Source organism: Danio aesculapii, chromosome 24 (genome assembly GCF_903798145.1).
Source record: "Danio aesculapii chromosome 24, fDanAes4.1, whole genome shotgun sequence".
Classification (NCBI taxonomy): Eukaryota; Metazoa; Chordata; class Actinopteri; order Cypriniformes; family Danionidae; genus Danio; species Danio aesculapii.
The window spans coordinates 6,697,681-6,717,630 of record NC_079458.1 but is presented as its reverse complement, the minus strand read 5'-3'; the positions used below and the strand labels follow the sequence as shown (position 1 = coordinate 6,717,630).

Genomic DNA, 19,950 nt, shown 5'->3' with positions numbered 1-19,950 from the left:
TGACATACATTCACATGCACAGACACAGACACACACCAACAAACATAAGCAAATACGTAAAAATGTACATGCACACACACACTCAAGCACGCACTGACAGACATGTAGATACACATGCATACATGTAGGCTCACATGCAAACACACACACTCACTCGCACACACGCAGTGACAGACATGCACAATCACATATGTAAATGCACACACACGCGCACATGTGCATAGACACACAAACACACATGTATGCGTACACACATGCAATTACACATCAAACATACATTAAATCACACACAGTGGAACTAAACATACATGCATGCACACACAACAAACAATGCACATAAACACACACGCATATGCACGAAAATAAAACAATCCTAATTAAAAGCTTTTTCAAAATAATAATAAAAACAGAACACAAAATATTAAAGTAGTAAATAAAATAAAAATATTTAATCACATTTAAAAAGAACAAAAGCACATAAAAAATGTACATTAGTCGGCGCAATAGCCTAGTGATTAGCGCGTCGACATATGGCGCAGTAGCATGTCAGGGTGTGCCCGAGTTCGAATCCCGGCTCGAGGACATTTCCCTACCCTACCTCTCTCTCTCTCTCTCTCTCTCTCTCTCTCTCTCCAACTTCGCTTCCTGTCTCAATACTGTCCTATCAAATAAAGGCAAAAAGGCCAAAAATAAATTGTAAAAAAGAAATATACATTAAATTTAGAAGTGCACTTAGAACTAAACTCAGAGCTTCAAGGCTTAGAAATGCAGTCCTGTATGAAAGCAGGCTGAAAAGAAAGGCTCAGGACTTTTAAATTATGGTTCAAGTGTTCACCCTTAGCTGATGATTGATTATAAAGCTTGTTTGGCATGCTGTCCCGGGACAGAGCCCTGAGCTCATAAGATCCTCGAGCCTGGGGCTCTCTCCCATTTGCAAGGCGAGAGGGGAGTTTGAGCTCAGGCAGATCTCGAGAACTCCCCTGCTGTAGTAGCTAATGAACAGATAGTGATTGCTCTTAAGAGATAACTACTTACTAGGAGCATGTCTATGGTGCTCATTTGGATTAGTCAATTAGCTTAAGTTGAATGTTTTTGGATGGTGGGAGGAAACCAGGGATAACCCAGGGGAAACCCACGTGAGCACGAGGAGAACGTGTAAACTCCGCATAGAAACGTTGGCTGGCTTGGTAAGGAGTAGAACCAGTGGCGTTCTTGCTGTGAGGCAACAGTGCTAACCACTGGGCCACCGTGCCACCCATCTAGGAAAGGAGGAGGAGTAGGGGTGGAAGGGGGGATTCTTCAAAACGAAGATGGCTGTGATATGGAACTTAGGGTATTTATAGTGGCTTAGGAATCGTCTGATTGGTGAATCATAAATTAAATAATGCGGGACCAGCTGCAACAAATCATACGCATGCGATCCTCTCAACTTTAATTCATAAGTAAACTTCACAAAAAATACGCTGAAATAAAAGATGAAACAAACATTAATAAAGACAAAAGTGAAAAAAAATTATGTAAAAAGACGAACAAAAAAGTAAAAGATAAATCAAAATATTAATAAACTAATAATAATAATAATAATATGTAACAAACCACAATAAAAAAGCTCAACAAATTAAAAACAACATGAATAATAATATAGATAAATCTAAATATTAATAGAAACCATATAATGTATTTTTTAAAGAAATACATAGTTCATTTTCCTTCAGCTTAATCCCTTTATTAATCAGGGGTTACCACAGCGGAATGAACCGCCAACTTATCCAGTATATGTTTTACACAGCAGATACCCTTCTAGCTGCATGGGAAACATCCATACACTCTCATTTACACTCATACACTACGGTCAGTTTAGTTTCCCCAATTCACCTACAGTGCATGTGTTTGGACTGAACCGAAGCACCCGGAGGAAACCAACACCAACACGGGGAGAACATGCAAACCTCACACAGAAATGCCAAATGGTCCAGCCGGGACTTAAACGTCTTGCTTGTGAGGTGACAGCACAAACCACTGAGCCACCGTGTCGCCATATGCATAATTCAATAAAAATAAAAAATGTAAATATAGAACTTAAAGTGAATTAGAAATACAGTAATATGTTAAAAAAATTACAAAAAAAAACAAGTAGAATAGAATATTAAAAAGTTATATTAAAATAAAGCACAGAAAATAATATTAAACGACTGAACATATAACTGAAAACTCATTTAAAATACTAATAAAAACTATTAAAATAATATAAAAAAACTAAAACAAGAATAATAAAAATGACAAACGCACAATAAAGCCATCATTGAAAACTTTACTTAAAGACAACAAATTCATAAATACACTTAAACTCATTAGGAGTTCTGTATGAAACCAGGCTGAAAGGTTGGCTGTGGTTTAGTTTCAGCTTCACTTTTAGTAACATTACATAAACTGTCTCGATCATCTGAAGCTCTTCAGTCCAGTCTAGTTTCAGTATTTGTAAAAGCTCACATTAATGAATGATTTGCTGGAAGGAGACAATAAGACGGCGCTGTGAAGTGTGTGTTCATTTCAGCTGCTGAATCACAGTCTGCAGCTCTCCTGTGAGCCGCTCAACCACCCCGTCCAGTTTAACACACACTCAAGCTGGATTGCTGATGTCTTGCAGGACAGATGTCTTGCAGGACAGTCTTACAGCCGACAGTAGTAGTTTCTTCCTTGGTATGAAAAAAAAAAAAAAAACTTTTTTTTTTTTCAGAGAATTTTTTTCAGAACTGGGCACAAATAAAGAGAAGATAGCCAGATTTAAAGCTGAGAGTTTATCTGTAAAAGTGAAAAGACATTATTACTATCATTAACTTATTTTTACAAAAAAAAAATTTTATATGGCGGCACAATGGCTCAGTGGTTAGCAAAGTCGCCTCACAGTAAGAAGGTCGCTGGTTCCAGCCTCAGCAGGGTCAGTTGGCATTTCTGTGTGGAGTTTGCATGTTCTCCCCGTATTCTCGTGGGTTTCCTCCGGGTGCTCCAGTTTCCCCCACGGTCCAAAGACATGGTGAATTGGGTAAGCTAAATTGGTCGTAGTGTATGAGTGTGTGTGTGTGAATGAGTGTGTATGGGTGTTTTCCAGTACTGGGTTGTGACTGAAAGAGCATCCGCTGCGTAAAAACATATGCTGAAATAGTTGGTGGTTCATTCCACAGTGGTGAACCCTGATAAATAAGGGACTAAGCTGAAATTTTATATATATAAAATTACATAAACATATGAACGTAAAATGTAAAAATAAAGGCAAATACAAATAATTCATATTAACAATTACAACATTCTAAATCACATAAATGTGCTAAAAACTTTATTAAAATAAAAAAGAAATAAAAAAAACTCAATTAAAGCTAAATATAATATTTTATAAATAAATTATAAAAAATATGAAAATGCCAAAACAATTAATGCTACAATTTACAAAAATTGATAATATTACAATTATTTATATTAAAAATTACAATTTTGTAAACAGAAATAAATAAATAAAATAAAAATAATGTTAATTAAAAAATTAAAATCACAAAACTGCTAAAAGCAATAATAAATTTAAGAATATTAACAAAATTAAATTAAATAAAAAAGAAAACAATTAAATAATTAAAATAAAACAACAAAACAAAAATAAAATTAATTTAAAAAATGAAAATACTAACAAAATAAGATAAAACTAAACAAAATGAGGATTGCTTTAGCAAGTGAGATTGCAGCATTAATATTACTAAAGTTAAAACTGAAAGAAAAATGAAATCACATAAAAAAAAATTACTTGAAACAAAAATGAAAACATAAAATTAAACCTAATTTGATAAATATAAGTAAATATAAATATAAGTTCATTCATTCATTCATTCATTCATTCATTCATTTTCTTTTCGGCTTTGTCCCTTTATTATTCAGGGGTCGCCACAGCAGAATGAACCGCCAACTTATCCAGCACATGTTTTATGCAGCGCATGCCCGCATGTCTTTGGACTGTGGGGGAAACTGGAGCACCCGGAGGAAACCCACGCGAACGCAGGGAGTAAATATAAGTTTTTCCATCAAATACAAAAAGTCCAGGCTGCTCTTTTGCCTTTTCAATAAAACGAGAATGGACGGAGACTGTCAAAATAAAATAAAATAAAATAAAATAAAATAAAATAAAATAAAATAAAATAAAATAAAATAAAATAAAATAAAATAAAATAAAATAAAATAAAATAAAATAAAAGTCTATATTCACTTAAAAATAAAAGAGCAGCATAAACATTCTGCTAATTTAATTCCAACGAAAAAAAAAACATTCTGATAAACATAAGAGCAAGCAAATAATGACAGAATTTCCTTAAGCGTGCAAAAACTCTTTAGCATATAGACAGCTGCTGAACCTAAATAAGCCGTGAATGCTGAAAGGCATCTTGTGCATTGGTGTACGCGGTTCATGTTCAGATGTGTTCAAGTGTGTCTCCAGAATTTGCCTCCACATGTCCCCTTTAACTTCAACTACAGAAATGTTAGAGTAGTGACCAAGCAGATAGAGGAGAGACGCCAGCCATTCTGAACACAGACGTAAATCTCACTCTGACACACAGAGCTGCTAATCTGAGAAACAGGAGCTCAGAATAACTTTCAGTTAGAGATGATTAATTTTCAGTGTACTTCACTAAATAAAATAAATAAAACTAAAAGCAATAAAAATAAAATAATAAACCAATACAAAAATCATAAAAAATAAAAATGACAAAAAAATTGTAAATAAAAAATAATAAAATAAAAAAACATATATATATATATATATATATATGTGTGTGTGTGTGTGTGTGTGTATACATATATATATGTTTGTATATATATATATATATATATATATATATATATATATATATATATATATATATATATATATATTCCCACATATATATATATATATATATATATATATATATATATATATATATATATATATATATATATATATATATATATATATATATATATATACACATATATACATATATGCACACATATATATATGCATACATGCATACATATCTATATATATATATATATATATATAAAATAAAAAATTTAAATAAAATACATGTTAACAAGTGTTAGCAAAAACTGAAAGTGTAAGCAAATGTGTAATAGCACTTAACGGTGCTGAAATTAAAATGATAAATTAATTTAAAATTAATAAAATAAAATAAGAATGAAATTAAAAATAAAACAATAAACCAATACTAAATAATAATAATAATGATAAATATATATATATATATATAAAAGAGTTCAGATGCAAAAATCTCTAAATTCCTCTGAATTTTTCTTCTAAAATGAGCATTTTTATCCGGCTCCTGTATAAAGATTCAGTAGTGTCGGTTTTATGGAATAGAATTAGCCCTTTAAATAACTCAACATAAACAAAGGAGGCTAAGAAAAAAAATCATTAACGATGGGAATTTCAGACGGTACTTAGAGGTTTTTGCATCCAAACTCTTCATATATATATATATATATATATATATATATATATATATATATATATATAGATAGATAGATAGATAGATAGATAGATAGATAGATAGATAGATAGATAGATAGATAGATAGATAGATAGATAGATAGATAGATAGATAGATAGATAGATAGATAGATAGATAGATAGATAGATAGATAGATAGATAGATAGATAGATAGATATAGATATATCATATCAACATGGGAAGGAAATTATTTGCACTGTAATAAAAGTATTATTATTATTATTATATTACCATGGGAAGAAAATGATTTGTACAGTACTGTGTGTACTGTTCCATTCTTGTCCCTTTAAATAAATTACTAAAACTTGTTTTATGAAGTAACTTAATTTATTAATAAAAACTGTCATAAATTAAGTTTGTCAAATTGTAACAAGTCGAAGTAATTAGTTTAATTTTCCACTTTTTACAGTTTGAAATTATAATAAAACTAAAATAAAGCCCAAAAATAATTCAAAATATTGCTCTTTACTGTATATCTATTCTTTTATATGTATATAAATCTCTCTCTCTGTGCATGTGTGTGTGTAAATTAAATAAACATTTCAAAGTGCTCTTTGTGCTCAGTTTGTGTTCCAGCGCCTACTGATTTATAAATTATCACCCGCAACTAACTTTAGGAGCGAGGCTCTGAGGAAATAACTGTTGCTTTAAGGAAGGGGAAATGAACGTGGTTGTGTTTTTCTTGACAGACTAATACTTTAATTTAAAATAGCTGTTTGTCAGAGCTCTGCAGGATGTTCAGTGTTGTGCGCTTTTCATCCCAGACTGACCTGTCGCGTGTGAGCCGCTGGACGACCCTGAAGGCCCGCAGGAGACAAACACGGCCCTCCAACTGATCCGAGGCCTGTTGGATCTCCAAGTCTGAGGACACACACTGAAGAAGCAGCTCACTGAACATCCCATAACCGTCCTGAACCAGAGCACACAGCCTGATGAAGGGGAAAAAAACAACAATATTAATCATCTAATAACTCATATTCAGTGGTGGAAAGAGTTCTGAAAACACAACTCGAGGTATGAATAAAATGTGGAACTTCTAAAAGTAAGTTTAAGAGTAGTGAGTGTCAGGCCATGAACATTATTCCACATTATTGAGCTTATTCTTCAATACTGAGTGTGCTCATGTTGTGATTGTACTTTCGATTCAGTCTAAACCAGTTTAAACCAACTTAAACCAGCCTAGGCTGGTTGGCTGGTTTTAGCTGGTCAACCAGGCTGGTTTTAGAAGGGTTTAGGCCATTTCCAGGCTGGTTTCCAGCCATTTCCAGCCTGGTCCTAGCTGGTCAGGCTGGGAGATGACCAGCTAAAACCAGCTTGACCAGCCTAGCCAGGTTGGGAGCCCAGCCAAAATCAGCAATGTCCAGCTTAAACCAGGCTGGTCAAGCTGGTCTTAGATGGTTTTAGCTGGTCATTTTCCAGCCTGACCAGCTGGGACCAGGCTGGAAATGGCTGGAAAGCAGCCTGGAAATGGCCAAAACCCCTCTAAAACCAGGCTGGTCAACCAGCTAAAACCAGCCAACCAGCCTAGGCTGGTTTAAGCTGGATTTTTCAGCAGGGAGAAATGACTAGGAATAATAAACGGCAGAAAACACTCAAACAGCATGCTCTTCAAACAAGTATGTTCATGACTATACATAAAAGGTAAAATAAAAAAATAAGAAAAAATCAGTTTGTAAAATCAAGCATCATAACGAGCTGTTTTTAACATCTAGAAATCTATGGAAGTGAATGAGACTGGAAGTCTTGAGCCAAAAAGATTCCAATGGCAGCGTCCTCTCATAAGGTCAATACACTGCAAATTAAAAATGTAGCTTTCATTAGTGACTTTTTCTTTTAAAGAGGATCCATTATGCTAAAATCACTTTAAGCCGTTTAACACAGTTGTGTGAAAGCAGTGTGTGATTAAAAATGTATTCAATTCAATTTTTATAATCACACTTGATAAAAACAGTCTGCAGAAACACTTTAGCTGCGTCCCAAATCGCATACTTATGCACTATTCTACGCCATTTTGTAGTATAAATAGTGTAAGTAGTGCGTTTACACTGAAAACCCTAAAAAAAAATATAAGTGCACTTTAATTACCCAGATGATGCACTCATTCAACCGGTAAAATGAAGTGTGGCATGATGGACACTTCGCATTCAACGACCGCAGTTTTGCTCACGTAACGGAAGGGGCGGAGCTATCGGGCGCACATGTTGGATAACTTTATCTTTGATTGTAAAAACAAAATTCTCCTAAGACAGTGGTTATAGGGCATCCCGATGGTGAATGCGGTTATACTCATGGCAGGTATTATTTGATAGTTTGGTGATTTATTTCACTGATTTGGCAACCTCCAAACGTCATCAGGGAAACAGTTTGAATTTCAGCTTAGTAAAAAACATTACTGTGCCATTTGGGACAACACTACATACATATACTATGCTGTTGAGTGTGTAAGTGCATAAGTACATAGTGCATAGCGCATAGTGTGCCATTTGAGACGCAGCTTAAGATTGACATTCTCCCTTTGTACGTGTCATCAGAGGGGGAAAGCCCCGCCCAGTATTGATGATCTCTCTCTCGTTAGCATAAACAGCCCTAGGTGAGAAGCAGCCGTCCACCATTTAGAGTAATCTTGCTTTGAATCTGTGTTTGTAGCTCTGCCCTCTTTTGAAAAGAGCACAATCTCATTTGAATTTAAAGTGACAGTCCCCAAAATAGCAGAATTCGGATCAAAGCCTATAAGGGTCAGTTTTAAAGAGTTATAAAACATTATTTGTGTGGTATTTTAAGCTGAAACTTCACATACACACTCTAGGCACATTATTTTACATCTTGTGAAAGGGGGCATAAAAGGGTCCCTTTAAGTGTGTTTCTAAGTGTAAGGTAAATTATTTGCTACTCATGGACTATAAAAAATTAAAATGTGAGATTAAAGCCATGCCCACGTGTGCACAGGTATATTTATACAAATAGTTTTACCTGCCTTTGTTTAAAAAAAAAATCTCAGTCCAGGTGTAAAAGCGAAAACGCACTATTTAAAATGCATATTAAGTGAACCGCCAGAGATCAAAGCCTTTTATGCTGGGTTCACAGGAAATGCGGAAATAAGTATTTGTGTGGCTTAAGTATCATATATAAATAATTAAGTATGGGGCATCACGGTGGCGCAGTGGGTAGCATGACTGCCTCAAACCAAGAAGGTCACTGGTTGGAGCCTAGGCTGGGTCAGTTGGCGTTTCTGTGTAGAGTTTGCATGTTCTCCCCGTGTTGGCGTGGGTTTGCTACGGTTTCCCCCACCAGTCCAAAGACATGTGCTATAGGTGAACTGAAAAAACTAAATTGTAGTGTATGGGTGTGAATGAGTGTGTATGGATGTTCCCCAGTGATGGGTTGCGACTGGAAGGGCATCCGCTGTGTAAAACATATGCTGGGTAAATTGGCGGTTCAGATTACCAGATTAATAAAGGGACTAAGCCGAAAATAAAATGAATGAATGATTAAGTATAAGTATGTACAGCTGAAGTCAGAATTATTAGCCCCCTTTTAAATAAAAAAAAATCCCAAATGATGTTTAACAGAGCAAGGAAATTTTCACAGTATTTCCTATAGTATTTTTTCTTCTGGAGAAAGTCTTATTTGTTTTATTTCGGCTAGAATAAAAGCAGTTTTTAATTTTTTAAAAACCATTTTGAGGTCAAAATTATCAGCCCCTTTAAGCTATATTTTTTCTGATAGTCTACAAAGCAAGCCATCGTTATGCAATGACTCGCCTAATTACCCTAACCTGCCTAGTTAACCTAATTAACATAGTTAAGCCTTACAATGTCACTTTAAGATGTATAGAAGTGTCTTGAATAATATCTAGTCAAATATTATTTACTGTCATCATGGCAAAGATAAAATAAATCAGTTATTAGAAATGAGTTATTAAAACTATTACGTTTAGAAATGTGTTGAGAAAAATCTTCTCTTCGTTAAACAGAAATTGGGGAAAAAATAAACAGGGGGGCTAATAATTCTGACTTCAACTGTATGTACAGTGCTCAGCATTTATAAGTACAGCCCTCACGAATTTCTCATTTAAATTAATACTTTCTATAGGAAGCTTTACAATATTGGGTTTGTGCTCATTAGTTTAGTCAAGACTGAAGCCAAATCTGGAGCTTATCTAACAAAATAACGTACAATAATGGTTCAAAAATGAGTACACCCAAGTTTATATGTTAGAGAAAAATATTCAATAAAATAAGAAAATATATATATATAAAAAAAGCAAAAATATATAACATTTTGTTGATATGCCTTTTTAAAAAATATTTTGCATACAATAAATGTATTATCTTTTTATTTCTAAAGATGTTCTGTGACTAAAATATTATTTTAATAAATATATCTGTTTAATAAATCTGTTTTGTTTAAATGCATCAATATATATAACCTATATTCACTGACAAATTGATAAAAATATTCATTTTCCAAATGGGGTGTACTTATATGCTGAGCACTGTATATAAAAATTGATTGCAACCAGTTACCTTAAAAACATTTGTAAATCCAATCTTCTTTTCAGTGTACATTTTGTCTCAAAAATCTATATTATTAGAGAGATTCATACTCAAATCGGCACAATACTGGAAAAATCTAACGTTGTTTTGTTTCACGACAATAGATATTGTGTGCGATATGAATACAATTGCCGCAGATGGCTTGCACAGCTTTATTTAGAAAGATCATTAATTATGTATAAGGGTGTAAATCATGTATATTAAAATAAATAAACAAGTTACAGCAAAAAAATATTTCAATAAAGCAACGAAAAAAGTTAAATAAACTGTGGTGTGAGGTTTTCTGAGTCAAACAGTATTCAGGTACAAAACTTGAATAATGAAAGGTAAAATAACACTGTATAGGCTTCTCAGAAGTAAAACTATACTTCACTGAAATTACAAATGTACATTTTGAAAATTAATATTTTATCCATTTGTCAGAGAATATAGGTAATATATTTTGGTGCATTTGAACAAAACAGATTTATTAAACAGATATATTTATTAAAATAACATTTTAGTCACCAAACATCTTTAAAAATAGAAAAATACAATTAAATTCATACAAAATATTTAAAAAAAAAAAGTGCATTAATTTTTTTTCTTGTTTCTCTAGAATTTTTTTTTAGCTCTCTTTACATTTTTTATTTAATATTTTTCCCTGACATAAACTTAGGTGTAGTAATTTTGGACCGTTATCATAAGTTATTTTGTTAGATCAGCTCCAGATTTAGTTCAGTACTGACTGATCTAATGTATATGCACAAATATAATATTGTACAGCATCCTATAGAACATATTAATTTAAATGAGAGATTTGTGAGGGGTGTACTCACATATGTTGACCACTGCAAATTTTTTTTTGTGCCTTAATGCTTTAAACCAGGGGTCACCAATCACGGTCCTGGAGGGGCAGGTGTCCCTGCAGGGTTTAGCTCCAACTTGCCTCAACACACCTGCTTGATTGTTTCAAGAATACCTAGTAAGACCTTGATTAGCTTGTTCAGGTGTGTTTGATTAGGATTGGAGCTAAAATCTGCAGGACACCGGCCCTCCAGGAACAAGTTTGGTGACCCCTGCTTTAAACTCTCTTAAAATGCCTTTTAAACACATGCAAATGATAAAGTTTCCCTCTGCTATGGTTATACTTTGAATTGACTCTCAATGTATGAATCTCATGTATTCTCAACTGTTGTGCTGATCAACTATAATCTCACCTTAACATTACATATGCTGTGATGTGACTATTTCAGACACACACATTTGGATATGGATGTTGAAACGATATATCGTGCAGCCCTAATTTCTACAGAGTCGTTTTGCTTATGTTCTGCCTGGCCCCTTAACTCCAGCTTAAAGCTATAATTTAACCCTATTTTGCACAATTTCTCATTGCTTTTTAAGTGCATGAGAAAGTCGTTCAGCGAATCCAGCATGCATTCGTTTATTTGGACAAACTCTTAATGACACTCTGGAGTCATAAATAAAATGTAAGACCTGCATATAAGAGTCTCTGATGAAGAGCTTCATCCCAACAACAAACACTCACACACACACACACACAGATACCGTCTACAGATGAAATGTTGACTTTGGCTCCGGACAGGGATGAACTAATAACTTGATCTATGGCCTGACTCGCAGCGGTCACATGCCGGTGTTTCTATCCTCAAAATGATATTTTTGCAAAGTATTAATAGTTTCTTCAGATAGTCACTTCACAGAAGCGACTGGCGACTTTTTTTGGAGTCAGCTAAACCGCAGGACTAAACAAACAGGCTGGTGTTTAAATATATTTTCACATGCTAGACAGTGATTTGATTGCACGGTAGAGATAACTATAGTGGAATACTAAAATAAACACAGTTGATTTGTACATTCTTCACACTGATTTGGGCAAAGACGTGTTGTTTAGTTCAAAAAGTGCATGCATGGCAGTTCCGCATTGATATTCATCAAAATAAAAATCTGTAAGTAATGCTGCTCAAACCACTTAATGCACAGACTGTAAACAAGCCATTTTAGTAGGTTGTTTATAAAAGAGATTGGCAAACTTTTTGGTAAGTGCCTCTGAAATATTTACTTTATGAACTCACTGAGATGTTAAGTTAATATTTGAGTAATTTAACTACACTTCAGCATGTTCACGACTTGGTGATATTGGTTAATCCTCACATTACATGCAAGAAAACTAACTAAGATCATTCAATTCAGTTCATCTTTATTTCTATAGCGCTTTTACAATGTAGATGGTGTCAAAGCAGCTTAACATAGAAGTTCTAGTAAGTTGAAACTCAGTTTTCAGAGTTGAACTTCAGTTTAGTTCAGTTCAGTGTGGTTTAATTTTCACTGCTGAACGTCCAAACACCGAAGAGTCCATCGATGCGCAGCTCCACAAGTCCCAAACCAAGCAAGCCAGTGGCGACAGCGGCAAGGAACAAAAAGTCACCAATTGACGAAAGTGAAGGAAAAAAAACCTTGAGAGAAACCAGACGCAAGTTGGGCACGACCATTTCTCCTCTGGCCAAACTTCCTGTGCAGAGCTGCAGTCTAGGCACTGGGAGCTGGAGAACACTGGACGTCCAGCTGCAGGTGTGAGTAGGTCAACGGCGGGAATACAGGCAAGCCCACGGGATCAATGCGGAGACTTGTCTGTTACTGGGGTCTTTCAGGAATAAGTCTCATGCTCTCCACTTTTCTATGACCGCCACAGCATCTGCTCAGGATACGGCCTGGTCTAGGATTATGGAAACTTTAGGATAATAAAAAACAGACTTACATAAACGTAGATGCCGTTCAGTTTATAATGTTATTTGAGAAGTGTTCCTGGTCAATAAATGTTGTCAGTTTTCAATAAAAAAAAAAATCGATTGATTTTGAAGATTGCACACCTAAATCCACATACTTTAATAAACACAATTTCAAATGTGAAAGATGTTTCTGGAAAATCTAAAACGCTGACTAGTGTTAATTCACACAATGATTAATGATTTTTCATTGATTTCTTTCTCCTTACTTTTCATATTACATTTCAAGAAGTGGCAGAGACGTTTGGTTTTCTGTTGCATCACACGCAGAACCAACAGAACAATGATTTGTTCACATATAATAATATTTTTTTTTTTAATTTTTCTTATTTTCTAGCATATTACATTGCAAAAGGTGGTTCTAAAGTTGAGCATTGATTCATAACCAGAGCCAAAACAAGATTTCCACAATCTTCTATTGGTTTGAATCTAATAACATTTGAAGATTTGTTCAAATAAGAATCAGTTTCTGTTTCCAAACACATTTATCTATACTTTTTATCTAATTTTGTCCTATATTATTTTCAAAAATAGCTTAAAAGTTAAATAGAGTGTTGACTTGCAAACAAAGACAACAGAAAACGAGATTCTCTCTCAAGCTTAAGTTGAAATTCAGGTTTGAGATTCTGCTTAGATCTAGATTAAATTCAATATTATACAGCAATTTAAAATGTGTGATTTAAATACAAATTTAATTCATCTTTATTTCTATAGTGCGTTTTTTGAAACTGTGTCAGTCCAGTTTTCAGTCCAGTGTGGTTTAACTTTCACTGCCCGAGTCCAAAACCAAGCTTTTTTTTAAAAAATGATAAATCGCACATACTAAAATAAACACAATTTCAAATGTGAAGAATGTATCTGGAACATCTGAAACGTTGACATTAGTTTCAATTCAATTCAATTCACCTTTATTTGTATAGCGCTTATACAATGTAGATTGTGTCAAAGGAGCTTCACATAAAAGGTCATAGTAAATTGGAACAGTGTCAGTTCAGTTTGTAGTGTTCAGTTCAAGTTCAGTTCAGTTTAGCTCAGTTCAGTGTGGCTTAAAATCACCACTGAGAGTCCAAACACTGAAGAGCAAATCCAACGATGTGCAGCTCTACAGATCCCAAACCATGCAAGCCAGTGGCGACAGCGGAGAGGGAAAAAAACTTCACTAATTGGCGAAAGTGAAGAAAAAAACCTTGAGAGAAACCAGGCTCAGTTGGGCACCACCATTTTAATTTCTCTGCTGGCCAAACGTCTTGTGCAGAGCTGCAGTCTTAGCGGCGGAGGCTGGAAGCTGGCCTCAGCGAAGACTTGTCTGTCTCTGGAGCGTCACAGGAATCAGTCTCATGTTCTCCACTCCTCCATGACCATCACAGTAGCTGCTCAGGATACGGCCTGGTCCAGGATATGGAAACCTTGGGATCATCTCATCTTTGGTCTTGGATCGAATCGGTGACTCTGCATAGTCTGAGGGCCTCTGGAAGAGTATCCCCAGGTGGAAATGGAGAATAAAGAGAATAATTATCGTAGCTGCTGTTCATAGTGCATATAAACAAGATGCAGAAACCTGTGTGGAATCCTGCTAAGTGGTGCACTGAGTGTATGCTTTACTAAACAGATAGGTCTTTAATCGAGTTTGGAATTGGGAGAGTGTGTCTGAGCCTCGGACGTTATCAGGATTAGTGTTGATTCACACAAAAAGGATTAATGATTTTCCATTGATTTCTATCTCTTTATTTTTCATATTACATTTCAAAAGGTAGCACAGATGTTCGGTTTTCTGTTGCATCACATGCAGAACCAACAAAACAATGATTCAAATCTTTTCAATGATTCAAATAATAATACAAAAATTGGTCTACTTATCTAATCTTCTAGCATAGTACATTGCAAAAGGATGTTCTAAAATTAAGTGTTAATTCATAACAAGATCCAAACAAGATTTCCACAAGTTTTTATTGGTATGAGTCCAACAGCAATTTTGAAATAGATTTTTTTTCCTCTAATTTCACACTACATTAGTTTTCAAAAATGGCACAGAAGTTGAGCAGTGTTGATTCACATGTAAAGACAACAAAAAATGAGATTCTCTCAAGTTTATTTATGTTAGAATTCAGGATATGAATCAAATAAAATTTTACACAGTGTTTCAGTTTAAATTTAATTAAATGTAATTAATATAAACACTTTAATAAAAAGAAAACAAAATCTAAAAACAAATTTCTCTATGCAGGAGCTCTTTAAAGAAACACTCCACTTTTTTAGGATAGTTTTAAATCTAAAATTTAAAATCTTAAATCTAAAGTTACTGGGTCTGGCAGGAGCCCTTTAGCTTAGCTTAGCTTAGCATAAATCATGGAACTGGATTAGACCATTAGCATCTTGTCAAAAATGAATTTTGATCATTTCCCTGTAGTTACATAAATGTAAAAATACTGCAGCAAAGTGCCTTGATTATTATACCAGAGTAAGAGTATAGTTCCTAGCCATATCAGCTTGGTAAATATATAGAATTATCAAAGCTCTTCTTTTTGAAACGTTTGAGCAAGATGCTAATGGTCTAATCCGATGCAATGATCTATGCTAAGCTAAGCTAAAGTGTTATTTGAAAAAGACTAAATATGGATGGCTAATAATTTTGACTTCAACTGCCGGCTTAGTTTACAAGTCACCTAGTTTTATGCTGTTGATTTTTTTCGTTTTTCATATTTAGTCTTTTTTTTCCAGATCTGGCAATCGGCTGAATGGACTCAAAAAACGAAAAAAAATCAACAGCATAAAACTAGGTGACTTGTAAACTAAGCCCGCAGTTGAAGTCAAAATTATTAGCCATCCATATTTAGTCTTTTTCAAATATTTTCCAAATGATGTTTAACAGTGCAAGGAATTTTTCACAGCATTTTCTACAATATTTTTTCTTCTGAAGAAAGTCTTGAAAGTTTTATTTCGGCCAGAATAAAAGCAGTTTCTTTATTTAAAAAAAAACATTTTAAGGTCAATATTATTAGCCCCCTTAAGCAATACTTGTTTTTGATTGTCTATAGAACAAACCATCATAATACAATGACTTGCCTAATTAACCTAGTTAAGCCTTTACATGTCACTTTAAGCTGAATACTAGTATCTTGAAAAATATCTAGTCAAATATTATGTGCTGTCATCATGGCAAAAATAAAATAAAAATAAAAATAAATAGAAAGACAGATAAAAATGATTAAAAATTACTTATTAAAACTATTATGTTTAGAAATGTTAAACAGAAATTGGGGGAAAATGTACGGGAGGGCTAATAATTCAGGAGGGCTAATAATTTTGACTTTAAAAAAATGGAGTTTTCCTTTAAATCATCTTGAGCCAGATCAAGATAAAACTAATGATATTAAAATGTCTCCGATTCCAGTTTATTCTAAGCACCTCCAATACAGCTCTGCATTAGTAGATCAAAACAACATGATAAAACAAACTCCGATATAAAAACTAACGATGATGCTGCGCTATGAGATGCCCTTTGATGAACTGTGACTAGCATTTCTAGATTGATCCTGACCGGTCGTTACCCTGTTATATCGCTGCTGAAGAACACAGGGGTTAAGAGAGTGCGGTTGCGAACACTGAGGCTTGTTTAGACCCGTGTGTGTCTATGAAACCGGAGAGCAGGAGGGGTGACTGGGCAGTAGCACTTTTGTGGTATGGCCAGGTTGACATAAACAACCCCCTTCTTCTTTATTCCCTCCTGCTCCATTTCTGGCGTTTCCTCCAGCTTAGCGGGATGGGGCCGATGCCCCCACCGGGTCCCTGTCATTGGCTGGCCGCGGTCACTAGCCACTTTCAGGAATCTGTTATTATGAGCGTTCGCAGGAATTCGCAGCAACTTGGAGGCGCTTCCAGGAACTGCGATCCATTGAGCTTGTCCAAACACTCAAACACACACACACTTCACACAAGCCTGCTCCATGTAGGTACCCCACTCCCCCTCCGTTTCCTTCACACATGCAGAAAAACTTCTCTGCTGGCTGATTGGCTGAGAAGAAGCAGGCGGGGCTACTTCCACCACAGAGTCAGCCAATTGAAGCAGAGCTTTTGATAAACAGGGCTGTAATCTGACACCTAAAGCACATTGTGTTCTACTTCTTCTAGAAAACATCCAGCCCCTCCTGTCTGAGCACGGAGAACATCTTCAGCCTGTTTATACTGCTCTGAGTTTTTACTGGAACAACATATCTCCTTGGACCCAAAGTTGCATGCTAATTATTGTCTGGAAACTGGCCACAAAAACTCAAGGAGAGAAAAAAAAAAAGAAAAATACATAGGATGTGACTACAAACTGACAGTGTGTAATGAGGCGGGTGGAAGCACACACATGTGGGAAGAAAATAGATATTGTCAACATGTTAGTTTGTATAAACAGAGAAAATGTGGGAACAAAATGTGTGTGTTGGGGGGGGGTGATAATGTTAAGCATCGAAACTGCGTTTTAGATGGCATAAACAGAGAAAATGGATTGCAAGCATATGCTTATAATCAGATTTTAAGCTTGTGTGTACTGTAGTAAATTTATTAATAGAGTCAAGGCAGCTTAAAAATGAGGAACAATGAATCCTTTCTACCAGTGTCTTTTAGAACTTATATTATTAAAATGATTTTGGTCACATTACACGAATCAAAATCAAAGCTTGAACAATTTAAGTTGAAAGATGAACTAAAAGTAAACTGAAGCAAAATAACTTTTTAAAATGAAACCACAAAACCACAGCTAAATTCCACAAACCTAAATATAACAAGCTCAAAATATGAACAAACCGAAGATATCTGAAACAACCAATAGGAAAAGCACACATGAAACATTCATTCATTCATTTTCTTGTCGGCTTAGTCCCTTTATTAATCTGGGGCTGCCACAGCGGAATGAACCGCCAACTTATCCAGCATTTGTTTTACGCAGCGGATGCCCTTCCAGCCACAACCCATCTCAGGGAAACATCCACACACACTCATTCACACTCATACACTACTGACAATTTAGCCTACCCAATTCACCTGTACCGCATGTCTTTGGACTGTGGGGAAAACCGGAGCACCCGGAGGAAACCCACGCGAACGCAGGGAGAACATGCAAACTCCACACAGAAACGCCAACTGACCCAGCCAAGGCTCGAACCAGCGACCTTCTTGCTGTGAGGCGACAGCACTACCTACTGCGCCACTGCGTCGCCCATGAAACATTAAATAGTATAAAATAAATACTTTACTGAATACTATACACTCACCGGCCACTTTATTAGGCACACCTTACTAGTTCCGAGTTGGACCCACTTTTGCCTTCAGAACTGCCTTAATTAATCGTGGCATAGATTCAACAAGGTGCTGGAAATATTCCTCAGAGATTTTGCTCCATATTGACATGATAGCATCGCGCAGTTGCTGCAGATTTGTCGGCTGCACATCCATGATGTGAATCTCCCATTCTACCACATCCCAAAGGTGCTCTACTGGATTGAGCTCTGGTGACTGTGGAGGCCATTTGAGAACAGTGAACTCATTGTCATGTTCAAGTAACCAGTCTGAGATGATTCAGGCTTTATGACATGGCATGTTATCCTGCTGGAAGTAACTCTGTGGTCATAAAGGGATGGACATGATCAGCAACAATACTCAGGTAGGCTGTGGTGTTCACACAATCCTTAATTCATACTAATGGGCCCAAAGTGTGCCAAGAAAATATCCCCTACAGCATTACAACACCACCAATAGCCTAAACCGTTAATACAAGGCAAGATGGATCCATGCTTTCATGTTGTTAATGCCAAATTCTGACCCCACCATACGAATGTCGCAGCAGAAATCGAGACTCATCAGATCAAGCTATGCTTTTCCAATCGTCTATTGTCCAATTTTGGTGAGCCTGTGTGAACTGTAGCCTCAGTTTCCAGTTCTTAGCTGACAGGAGTGGAACCGGGGAGGTCTTCTGCTGCTGTAGCCCATCCGCCTGAAGGTTGGACGTGTTGTGTGGTCAGAGATGCTCTTCTGCAGACTTTGGTGTAACGAGTGCTTATTTGAGTTCCTGTTGCCTTTCTATCAGCTGGAACCAGTCTGGCCATTCTCCTCGGACCTCTGGCATCAGCAAGGCATTTGGGCCAACAGAACTGCCACTCATTGGATATTTTCTCTTTTTCAGACCATTCTCTGTAAACCCTAGAGAGGTTGTGCGTGAAAATCCCACTAGATCAGCAATTTCTGAAATACTCAGACCAGCCCGTCTGGCAACAACAACCATGTTAGGTTCAAAGTCACTTAAAATCACCTTTCTTCCCCATTCTGATGCTCGGTTTGAACTGCAGCAGATCGTCTTGAACATGTCTACATGCCTAAATGCATTGAGTTTCTGCCATGTGATAGGCTGATTAGAAATTTGCACTAACAAGCAGTTGGACAGGTGTACCTAATAAAGTGGCCGGTGAGTGTATAAATTATAATGAAATACCACAGAGTTTCACTGCAGTATCAACAGGAAATGGTGTTTAAAAATATATTAAAATATAAATACAATATAAATATATATAAAAATATAAGCATTGCTAAAGCACTGCCAGGGTGCTGATGATTGTTGTTAAGGGTATTACTATGGAGTTGCTAGGGTTGTGGGTGGTTGCTAGGCCTTGGCTAGGGTTTTGTACCAAGGCATTGCTAAGAGATTGCTAGGGTATTGTGGGTCGTTGCCAGGGCACTGTTATCTGGATGTTAGGGTGTTTTGGAAAACTTCCAAAGGTTGCTAGGATGCTGTGGGTAGTTGCCAGGGCATTGTTAGAATGTTGTGGGCTGTTGGCAGGGCATTGCTAAGGAGTTGCTAGGGTGTTGTGTGTAGTTGCCAGTGCACTACTATAATGTTGGTGGGGTGGGTTGATGGGTAGTTGCCAGGGCATTGCTATAGAGTTGATAGAATGTTGTGGATAGTTGCCAAGGCATTGTTATGGTGTTGCTAGGATGGTTGTTGCTAGGGCATTGCTAAGGGTTTGCTAGGGGTGTTGTGGCCTGTTGTCAGGGCATTGCTATAGGGTTTCTAGG

General features: G+C 35.8%; 1 protein-coding gene across 1 annotated transcript in view; it reads right to left on the bottom strand.

Moving 5' to 3' along the window:
- Positions 1 to 19,950, bottom strand: part of spidr (scaffold protein involved in DNA repair) — a 105,855-nt gene that overhangs the window by 24,351 nt on the left and 61,554 nt on the right. The window contains exon 11 of the mRNA XM_056450222.1: positions 6,323 to 6,481. Coding sequence (XP_056306197.1) covers positions 6,323 to 6,481 — 159 coding nt within the window. The remainder of the gene's footprint in view (positions 1 to 6,322; positions 6,482 to 19,950) is intronic.